Source organism: Oncorhynchus mykiss, chromosome 6 (assembly GCF_013265735.2).
Source record: "Oncorhynchus mykiss isolate Arlee chromosome 6, USDA_OmykA_1.1, whole genome shotgun sequence".
In the NCBI taxonomy this organism is placed as follows: domain Eukaryota; kingdom Metazoa; phylum Chordata; class Actinopteri; order Salmoniformes; family Salmonidae; genus Oncorhynchus; species Oncorhynchus mykiss.
Genome location: NC_048570.1, coordinates 87,790,730 through 87,802,771, shown reverse-complemented (window position 1 = coordinate 87,802,771; position 12,042 = coordinate 87,790,730). Strand labels below are relative to the sequence as shown.

General features: G+C 42.7%; 1 protein-coding gene across 1 annotated transcript in view; it reads left to right on the top strand.

The window, feature by feature from the left end:
* LOC110526751 (integrin alpha-11-like) overlaps positions 1–12,042 on the top strand; it is an 87,225-nt gene that overhangs the window by 57,654 nt on the left and 17,529 nt on the right. Inside the window, exons 13-15 of the mRNA XM_036981392.1 lie at positions 924–1,067; positions 7,321–7,655; positions 8,269–8,435. Of these exons, the coding sequence (XP_036837287.1) occupies positions 924–1,067; positions 7,321–7,655; positions 8,269–8,435 (646 nt within the window). The remainder of the gene's footprint in view (positions 1–923; positions 1,068–7,320; positions 7,656–8,268; positions 8,436–12,042) is intronic.

Genomic DNA, 12,042 nt, shown 5'->3' with positions numbered 1-12,042 from the left:
AAGAGGATACTACAGACAGAGAGATCCATAACAACACCAGCTAAGAGGATACTACAGACAGAGAGATCCATAACAACACCAGTTAAGAGGATACTACAGACAGAGAGATCCATAACAACACCAGTTAAGAGGATACTACAGACAGAGAGATCCATAACAACACCAGTTAAGAGGATACTACAGACAGAGAGATCCATAACAACACCAGCTAAGAGGATACTACAGACAGAGAGATCCATAACAACACCAGTTAAGAGGATACTACAGACAGAGAGATCCATAACAACACCAGTTAAGAGGATACTACAGACAGAGAGATCCATAACAACACTCATTGAGAGGAACAGACCTGGGTTCAAATACTATTTGACATCATTACAAAGACTATAGTTGGGCTTGACTGAGCTCGCCTGATGCAATGGAACGAATGTAATAGTTCCAAAAGTGTAAATCATTGGCAGTCCAGATAGGCTAAAGAAAACGTTAAACGTATTTGAAAAGTTCAAATGGTATCTGAACCCAGGTCTGGTTGATAAAAGACTGGGTTGTTTTGCGGAGCCATGGAAACATCTGGGTCTGTTACCTGAACGATGATGATGACTGGAATGCTATGCTAATGAATACTAATGACGTTTGCTGGGGGGTTTTAATGATGTGGTCAAAGCATGTGTGAAGGAAGTGTGAAGGATGTGGTGAAGGACGTGTGTAGGACGTGTGATTGTGGGGATCTTAATGATCTCAGTTGGTTAGCATGGTGCTTTTAGAGTCTGATGTTTCCAGCTGGAGTAATGGGTTCGATTCCCACATGGGCCACATCTACTGAGTATGAAATACACTATGTGTTTACTCTGGATAAAAGTGTCTGCTAAATAAATGTTGTTGATCCAGGGTGTTGATGGTCTGGATGTGTGGTTATATTTCAGATCGGGTCGTACTATGGGAGTGAGATCTCCCCGGTGGATATAGATGGTGACGGAGTAACAGACAACCTACTGGTGGCAGCTCCCATGTTCTTCAGTGGAGGCTGGGAGAAGGGCAAGGTGTACATCTACAGAGTGACTGAGCTGGTGGGTGGGCACGCACACACACACACACACACACACGCACGCACGCACACACACACGCACGCACACATACGCGCACACACACATACGCGCACACACGCACTCACACACACACTCACTCACTCACAGATGTACTGTACGAATGCTCACACACACACACGTCACACTCGTGTGCACACACATTCACTTACACGTTACCAAACAGAATTAAAACCAGGTCAGCACAGAATACGAAACACCTCGACCAGAACACATAGAGACAAACTATCCCAGTGCATTGTATTTACATTACAACACATCAGACCAGACCTTCCAGAGCCTTGATGGGTTAGTTAACCCACTGGTACAACACAGTCTACTAGACGTTCCAGAGCCTTGATGGGTTAGTTAACCCACTGGTACAACACAGTCTACTAGACGTTCCAGAGCCTTGATGGGTTAGTTAACCCACTGGTACAACACAGTCTACTAGACGTTCCAGAGCCTTGATGGGTTAGTTAACCCACTGGTACAACACAGTCTACCAGACGTTCCAGAGCCTTGATGGGTTAGTTAACCCACTGGTACAACACAGTCTACCAGACGTTCCAGAGCCTTGATGGGTTAGTTAACCCACTGGTACAACACAGTCTACCAGACGTTCCAGAGCCTTGATGGGTTAGTTAACCCACTGGTACAACACAGTCTACCAGACGTTCCAGAGCCTTGATGGGTTAGTTAACCCACTGATACAACATCAACTTTTGGCACCTGCCGTCACACAGATGAAATTAACAGCCTCCCTCCCTGCGCCAGCACGCCGTCTTCATTAGAGTCTTGGTTGGTTAGTGTAGAAGTGCACCGTGAACTCAGTAGGAAAGCATTCACTACATCAAACTGAATTAACAGCCTGTTATTTGGAGAAGAAAGGGGCTTCTTAGTAGGTGGAAATGACTGCAGAGGAATTCCTGTAGTTTTGAGACTCTCTTCTCTCTCTCTGATTCTCTCTCTCTGTTTCTCTCTCTCTGTTTCTCTCTGTTTCTCTCTCTCTGTTTCTCTCTGTTTCTCTCTCCCTCTCTCTGTTTCTCTCTCTGTTTCTCTCTCTCTGTTTCTCTCTCTCTCTGTTTCTCTCTCTCTCTGTATCTCTCTCCCTCTCTCTGTTTCTCTCTCTCTCTGTTTCTCTCTCTCTCTGTTTCTCTCTCCCTCTCTCTGTTTCTCTCTCCCTCTCTCTGTTTCTCTCTCTCTCTCTGTTTCTCTCTCTCTCTCTGTTTTTCTCTCTCTGTTTCTCTCTGTTTCTCTCTCTCTCTGTTTCTCTCTCTCTCTCTGTTTCTCTCCCTCTCTGTTTCTCTCTCTCTCTCTGTTTCTCTCTCTCTCTGTTTCTCTCTCTCTGTTTCTCTGTTTCTCTCTCTCTGTCTCTGTTTCTCTCTCTCTCTCTCTGTTTTTCTCTCTCTGTTTCTCTCTGTTTCTCTCTCCCTCTCTCTGTTTCTCTCTCTCTCTCTCTGTTTCTCTCTCTCTCTCTCTGTTTCTCTCTCTCTCTGTTTCTCTCTCCCTCTCTCTGTTTCTCTCTCCCTCTCTCTCTCTCTCTGTTTCTCTCTCTCTCTCTCTCTCTCAAACATACTATAAGGGGTACCTGTGGACTGATAAGGGCTTGATCATTAAGGTTCCCCAAACAAGAAAAAAAGACAAGGGATCCCCCAACTAAGGACACAGGTGTTGTGTTTATGTTAAAAATAAGTGACAGAGAGGTGGCCTTCGATTCTACCAATAATGACAGTGATGGTCTCCCCATCCCACCACATGTTTCTAATGTTCCCCACTGAGTATGATCCTCTCTCTCTCACACACACACACACACACACACACACACACACACACACACACACACACACACACACACACACACACACACTACCCTGTCCTCCTCTTTCCTTTTAAAAGACAACTGAAAAAAACAAGTGATCTAATGTTTCAGCCGTTCATAGGCTGTAGATTAGGGAGGAAGATGAGACAGACTGGAGAGTGATAATGTGCATGGCTGATGACGGCCTAAAATACTTGGCTCCCATACTTTCTTCATGCTGAGGGATTGTACCTTTTTCCAGACTGAGGATAAACCTAATTCTACTCCGACTGACTTTACACCCACTGTGAATACTCAAAGTTCCTCAGAAACATCCCTAAAGAAACATCCAGAAGCCTTGTTTGCCTTTGATCATGTGACACTCGGATGAATCTCCCATCCCTCATGTTGACAATGTTTTTGGGAAATCATATTTCCCCCTTGGGATAGAAAATGAGTTAAAACCTTCCTCTTGCGTGAGCAAAAACAATGCGGCTTGAGGTTTTCAGTTGATTTCAAATTCAAAACTCATAACTCCCCAGTTATTGTTTGTTAGTTACTTTGGTCTATTTATGTAAACAAAAACAAAGGTTTCCAACTTGTTTTGTTTACTTTCCTAAATGAATTTGGAATAACAAATGAAAGCTTCTGTAAAGACTGAAGGGGAAAGTTAAAGACAACAATGTCTCTATGTCTCATTATGAGCTGTGTAAATAAATGGAGGACTGCCCATTTGAAGAAGCTCATCGATGGATGACTGAGATATCCCAGAAGCCTGTGGGGTGGGGCTACCCGGCCGCAGCACAGGGGATAACAGATATAGAACTTACAGTTTTTCTCAATTGCTAAAACACAATTTCTGAAACCTTGCTCCATTTCCTGAAAACATTCAACACAAAACCTCATCTTCAAGCACTATTTACATAACCTCTGACTGCTCTCGCAAAATGAAACATTCGCCTCAAAACAGTTTTACCTGTGTTCAAAATCATACACTGCTCTCAAATCATAAACAAGGTGATTAAAATGATATACTCTCTCAAGCAGTCAGTAAACAATACACCGAAAAACAGAAAACACATTGTTCAAAACATACAGTTCTCAGGGAGAAGGACATTTTTAATCTAAATAAATATTCATATTTTTCCGTCATTGTCTTTTGATGAACGAAAACGTGTTCTATCATAGTAGCTCAAAATTGATCAGAAATTACTACTCTGCTTTGCTCTTTGTAATTTTGTTTTTTGTTCTTCCTCCTTGTACCCCTATTTTTACAGTACTGTACCCTGCATCTCACAGACTTGTCCTTTGTCTCTGTGATACTGTAATTCTTGTTCTTTGTTGATATGAACCTGCAACCAGTCAAAATCTATTGAGCTGTCAGTACTGTTAATAAATGGAAAGCACAATGTTCAGGGCCATACACTTTGTCCATTGTACAGTATACAGCCTACAATGCACTGTACTACAGTATACAGCCTACAATGCACTGTACTACAGTATACAGCCCACAATGCACTGTACTACAGTATACAGCCTACAATGCACTGTACTACAGTATACAGCCTACAATGCACTGTACTACAGTATACAGCCTACAATGCACTGTACTACAGTATACAGCCTACAATGCACTGTACTACAGTATACAGCCCACAATGCACTGTACTACAGTATACAGCCTACAATGCACTGTACTACAGTATACAGCCTACAATGCACTGTACTACAGTATACAGCCTACAATGCACTGTACTACAGTATACAGCCCACAATGCACTGTACTACAGTATACAGCCCACAATGCACTGTACTACAGTATACAGCCTACAATGCACTGTACTACAGTATACAGCCCACAATGCACTGTACTACAGTATACAGCCTACAATGCACTGTACTACAGTATACAGCCCACAATGCACTGTACTACAGTATACAGCCCACAATGCACTGTACTACAGTATACAGCCTACAATGCACTGTACTACAGTATACAGCCTACAATGCACTGTACTACAGTATACAGCCTACAATGCACTGTACTACAGTATACAGCCCACAATGCACTGTACTACAGTATACAGCCTACAATGCACTGTACTACAGTATACAGCCCACAATGCACTGTACTACAGTATACAGCCTACAATGCACTGTACTACAGTATACAGCCCACAATGCACTGTACTACAGTATACAGCCCACAATGCACTGTACTACAGTATACAGCCTACAATGCACTGTACTACAGTATACAGCCTACAATGCACTGTACTACAGTATACAGCCTACAATGCACTGTACTACAGTATACAGCCCACAATGCACTGTACTACAGTATACAGCCTACAATGCACTGTACTACAGTATACAGCCCACAATGCACTGTACTACAGTATACAGCCCACAATGCACTGTACTACAGTATACAGCCCACAATGCACTGTACTACAGTATACAGCCCACAATGCACTGTACTACAGTATACAGCCCACAATGCACTGTACTACAGTATACAGCCCACAATGCACTGTACTACAGTATACAGCCTACAATGCACTGTACTACAGTATACAGCCCACAATGCACTGTACTACAGTATACAGCCTACAATGCACTGTACTACAGTATACAGCCTACAATGCACTGTACTACAGTATACAGCCTACAATGCACTGTACTACAGTATACAGCCTACAATGCACTGTACTACAGTATACAGCCTACAATGCACTGTACTACAGTATACAGCCTACAATGCACTGTACTACAGTATACAGCCTACAATGCACTGTACTACAGTATACAGCCTACAATGCACTGTACTACAGTATACAGCCCACAATGCACTGTACTACAGTATACAGCCTACAATGCACTGTACTACAGTATACAGCCCACAATGCACTGTACTACAGTATACAGCCCACAATGCACTGTACTACAGTATACAGCCTACAATGCACTGTACTACAGTATACAGCCCACAATGCACTGTACTACAGTATACAGCCTACAATGCACTGTACTACAGTATACAGCCTACAATGCACTGTACTACAGTATACAGCCTACAATGCACTGTACTACAGTATACAGCCTACAATGCACTGTACTACAGTATACAGCCTACAATGCACTGTACTACAGTATACAGCCTACAATGCACTGTACTACAGTATACAGCCCACAATGCACTGTACTACAGTATACAGCCCACAATGCACTGTACTACAGTATACAGCCTACAATGCACTGTACTACAGTATACAGCCTACAATGCACTGTACTACAGTATACAGCCCACAATGCACTGTACTACAGTATACAGCCCACAATGCACTGTACTACAGTATACAGCCTACAATGCACTGTACTACAGTATACAGCCTACAATGCACTGTACTACAGTATACAGCCCACAATGCACTGTACTACAGTATACAGCCCACAATGCACTGTACTACAGTATACAGCCTACAATGCACTGTACTACAGTATACAGCCTACAATGCACTGTACTACAGTATACAGCCCACAATGCACTGTACTACAGTATACAGCCCACAATGCACTGTACTACAGTATACAGCCCACAATGCACTGTACTACAGTATACAGCCCACAATGCACTGTACTAAAAGGGACAAAAATCAAAAGGAGTAAACATGTGATCAATGTTGCTCGAATTTCATCAGATATTTCCACTCTTTGTCTTCCTCTTCCTGTTTCTTGCCCAACTCCTCCTCTTCCTCCTCGTCGCCCACCTCGCATACGCACTCGTCCTCGTACATTGTTTCTTCTATCCATTCTCAGACTTTCTCCTTCCCACCTTTAACAACCTGTTTGCTCTCTGAACTGGCTTATATTGGTTGTGTCGCATCATTTGAAACAGGTTAAATCCATTTTGAGTGGTTGTGTTCAATCAATGACATATGTTCTCTATTTGTATTTGATTGTTGCCACTTGTGTTTACCAGTATGGATGACATGTGCATTAGAGTGCAGAATGTGTTTTGAGAATGAGAATGTGTTTAGAGATTTGCTGAAAAGTCTAAGTGAGATCTGCAAATTGTGTTTTACCATGTGAAATGGTTTAAGGTATTGACAACAGACTGCATAATTAGCTAAATGAGTCCAGGCAACTGAAAACTTTGTTCAGCCAATGGGTTTTAGTGTTTTAGCAATTGAGAAAAACTGTAACTCCATTTCCTTAGCCACTATGTCTGTTGTTGATGGATTCCACTTGTGCATATGTTTTTCAACCAAAGACTCTTTAAGTACAGAGTAACAAAGAGAATCCTACCAACCAATAGGGGAAACATTAGCAAATACATAATGGAATAGACATGCACATGACACAACCTTTACCTACAGTACCCTCTATCCCGTGTATCAGAAATATTCCAAAATGACATCCTATTTCCTTCTTCAGAATCGTTTCGTCCTGGAGGGAGCGTTGGAGATCCAGGACCATGGTCAGAACGCTCGGTTCGGCTCCTCGCTCGCCCCGGTCCCTGACCTGAACGGGGACAGCTTCAACGACGTGGTGGTGGGGGCTCCTCTGGAGGATGACCACAGAGGAGCTATCTACGTCTTCTTCAGCCAACGCAACAGGATTCTGCGGAAATACAAACAGAGGATAGCTGCGTTAGACATCGCTAGTGGCCTGCGCTACTTTGGCCGTAGTATCCATGGCAGTATGGACATGAATGAGGATGGCCTGGTGGACTTGGCCGTGGGGTCCCTGGGGGCAGCCGTGCTTCTATGGTAGGTCACTTAGATATTAACACCTGTTCTACTGTTCCTCTGGTAGGTCACTTAGATATTAACACCTGTTCTACTGTTCCTCTGGTGGGTCACTTAGATATTAACACCTGTTCTACTGTTCCTCTGGTAGGTCACTTAGATATTAACAAGTGTTCTACTGTTCCTCTGGTAGGTCACTTAGATATTAACACCTGTTCTACTGTTCCTCTGGTAGGTCACTTAGATATTAAGTGTTCTACTGTTCCTCTGGTAGGTCACTTAGATATTAACAAGTGTTCTACTGTTCCTCTGGTAGGTCACTTAGATATTAACACGTGTTCTACTGTTCCTCTGGTAGGTCACTTAGATATTAACACCTGTTCTACTGTTCCTCTGGTAGGTCACTTAGATATTAACAAGTGTTCTACTGTTTCTATGGTAGGTCACTTAGATATTAACACCTGTTCTACTGTTCCTCTGGTAGGTCACTTAGATATTAACAAGTGTTCTACTGTTTCTATGGTAGGTCACTTAGATATTAACACGTGTTCTACTGTTTCTATGGTACTGTATGTATGCGGAGCATATAATAACCACATTTATGATCATAACACTGTGTATGGTTCATCTGCAGGTCTCGCAGTGTCGTCCGAATTCACGCCAACATCAGGTTTGAACCCAGCAAGATCAACGTCTTTGTGAAGGACTGTGAGAGGGGAGGCAAGGACGTGACCTGCATGTCAGCCATAGTGTGTCTAAACGTCACCGCCCGGACAGCCATACCTCCTACACAGGAAGTGGGTGAGTGTCAAAAGTGACCAATTAAGTCACGTCATAGACTATAATGTAGCCTGCATCCTTCTACTGATTATAACTTCAGTGAGTCACGTCATAGACTATAATGTAGCCTGCATCCTTCTACTGATTATAACTTCAGTGAGTCACGTCATAGACTATAATGTAGCCTGCATCCTTCTACTGATTATAACTTCAGTGAGTCACGTCATAGACTATAATGTAGCCTGCATCCTTCTACTGATTATAACTTCAGTGCAAAAGATGTCAGATTGACTCCAACTACCTTGAGATATTGCTGATGTTGCTGAACTCTTTCTCTGCACTTCTCATAATATGGGTTCTGTTTAAGCCGCCCACTGCTTACTGCTTTTATGGGGATGAGAACTAAACAAATAAAACTGGATTCATCTTAATGGATGTAATATCCCAGTGGAGCCACAAAGCCTTGTTTATATTCAGGAAGAAGTTTATTCACTGTTGTCCGTTCACTGTACAGTCAGCAGAGGACCTCATTGTCTTTCAGGCAGAACTGACATCTTGATTAACTCTACTGTTGATCTCCTACTGTTCTGTTTGAAGCAAAGCTTAGCCTTTCCAAGACTGTTTAATGTTTAGAGCAAAGCTTTCCAAGACTGTTCTATGTTTAGAGCAAAGCTTAGCCTTTCCAAGCCTGCTACACATTGGCTAAGGATCTATTCTTCACTAGAAGTAATGCAGTTCAGAGATCCAAACGTGTATTGCTCAATGTCTCTATTTGGTTGTTGTTGAGTCAGTCAGACCGCTCTGTTGTTGGCTCACTAAGTGAAAGGGTGATGATGGCTTCTTGCCCCGGAGCAGAGCCACAGGAAAATGTTTCCTTGCGATCAGTGACAGTTTAGGATATCATTCTATGTGCCAAACACATACGCTGCAGGCTACAGAGCGGTTACGGACATGCTATGCCAACTGCTACATCTGATGAGAACTGATCTGGATGACTGTTAAGTAGCCTAGCATACTGTATGTAAATTGCCCTCCGAATAGTATGCATTCTGTCCACTGTTAAGTAGCCTAGCATACTGTATGTAAATTGCCCTCCGAATAGTATGCATTCTGTCCACTGTTAAGTAGCCTAGCATACTGTATGTAAATTGCTCTCCGAATAGTATGCATTCTGTCCACTGTTAATTAGCCTAGCATACTGTATGTAAATTGCCCTCCGAATAGTATGCATTCTGTCCACTGTTAATTAGCCTAGCATACTGTATGCAAATTGCCCTCCGAATAGTATGCATTCTGTCCACTGTTAAGTAGCCTAGCATACTGTATGTAAATTGCTCTCCGAATAGTATGCATTCTGACCACTGTTAAGTAGCCTAGCATACTGTATGTAAATTGCTCTCCGAATAGTATGCATTCTGTCCACTGTTAAGTAGCCTAGCATACTGTATGTAAATTGCCCTCCGAATAGTATGCATTCTGTCCACTGTTAAGTAGCCTAGCATACTGTGTGCAAATTGCCCTCCGAATAGTATGCATTCTGTCCACTGTTAATTAGCCTAGCATACTGTATGTAAATTGCCCTCCGAATAGTATGCATTCTGTCCACTGTTAATTAGCCTAGCATACTGTGTGTAAATTGCCCTCCGAATAGTATGCATTCTGTCCACTGTTAATTAGCCTAGCATACTGTATGCAAATTGCCCTCCGAATAGTATGCATTCTGTCCACTGTTAATTAGCCTAGCATACTGTGTGTAAATTGCCCTCCGAATAGTATGCATTCTGTCCACTGTTAATTAGCCTAGCATACTGTATGTAAATTGCCCTCCGAATAGTATGCATTCTGTCCACTGTTAATTAGCCTAGCATACTGTGTGTAAATTGCCCTCCGAATAGTATGCATTCTGTCCACTGTTAATTAGCCTAGCATACTGTGTGTAAATTGCCCTCCGAATAGTATGCATTCTGTCCACTGTTAATTAGCCTAGCATACTGTGTGTAAATTGCCCTCCGAATAGTATGCATTCTGTCCACTGTTAATTAGCCTAGCATACTGTATGTAAATTGCCCTCCGAATAGTATGCATTCTGACCACTGTTAAGTAGCCTAGCATACTGTATGCAAATTGCCCTCCGAATAGTATGCATTCTGTCCACTGTTAAGTAGCCTAGCATACTGTATGCAAATTGCCCTCCGAATAGTATGCATTCTGTCCACTGTTAATTAGCCTAGCATACTGTGTGTAAATTGCCCTCCGAATAGTATGCATTCTGTCCACTCTACTCATTGAATTTCTATGGTGGCAATATAATCAGGCTGATGGTTGTCAAGCCGCGGATAACCCGACATGGCTACCCCACACTTCTGAATCTCCCTGGAGACCGTTTCGGTTGCCGTGGCTCTGAGGTGTTGAATCACCGACAGTGACCCACCCGTGCTCTGACACAAGGTATCTCTGGTCACAATTTGTTTTAAAGGTTGAGGCCTGTTGGCTCAAGTTTTCCCCCTTGTGTGGGATTATAGGAGGCAGGCTAAGGAGGCAGGCTAAGGAGGCAGGCTAAGGAGGCAGGCTAAGGAGGCAGGCTAAGGAAGCAGGCTAAGGAGGCAGGCTAAGGAGGCAGGCTAAGGAGGCATTGAGGCGTGGATGTTTCTGGTTAACCTCCCAACCTCCCGCCATCTTTGTCAAATATGTTAGATGGGCCAAACTAATAGGAAGAAGGCTCAGAAAGTTATCTTGTCCTCCGCCGGGACGGTTGGTCATTTAGGGGACACTGAACAGTGGGAACACATTGATTTGATTTCCCCTCATCATCATGTCTGGTCTAGTAACATCTGTCAGATGTGCTGCTGCTGCTGCTGAGGCTGCAAGTCTGTTGTTGTCAACTGTACAAGGAAGACTAAACTTTGAGAAAAGAGATATCTCCAAATGTGCTTAAGGTAACATGCTTTCAACTTTAAGCAGCATCTGATGGAAATGAAAAGAGCATGTGTTCAACATCCACTGAAGTAGCTATCAACTTTAATAGATACAGTAGTTGCTGTGGTAACCAAACAATCACACTTGCTAGTTTAGCTAACCAAACCATCAGTTCTAGCTTGCCATTATGAAAATGGAATTCAACAATGCCAATGTTTTCAATTGAACTTTTGCTTTTAAAAAGCAACTCAAATATAGAACATGTAAGAATGAACTATAGCCATTGAATTCTACCGTGCAAATATACCATACGTTATAGGGAAATAATGCACACACTAGAATGCCTTTCAAGCCAATCAGAAAGGAGCATTCAACAATGCCATGGTATAATGGAGAGAGTAGGTATGAGGTATGGGAGACCAGTGTACTCTCCAGTTGGCATGCTCAGTAGGGTAATGTGCATGAGCTCTGCATTTTATGGTATTTTCCCCAAGCTATTAAAGCAGTGTAATAAATAACGTGCCTCTTAAACAGTGTGGGTTGGAAATGAATCACTTCCAAAGCCATATGGCTCAAGAGGTCTAGTCAACTCTCTCAACTCCGCAGTAGTCACTCATTCAACTGTCCTCGACTGAGACGTTGTTTCAGTTCCTTGAAGGTGGCTCTTGTATTTTGTCCAAGTTTCTTTTTTGTAATGTAATCTGTGCTGCTT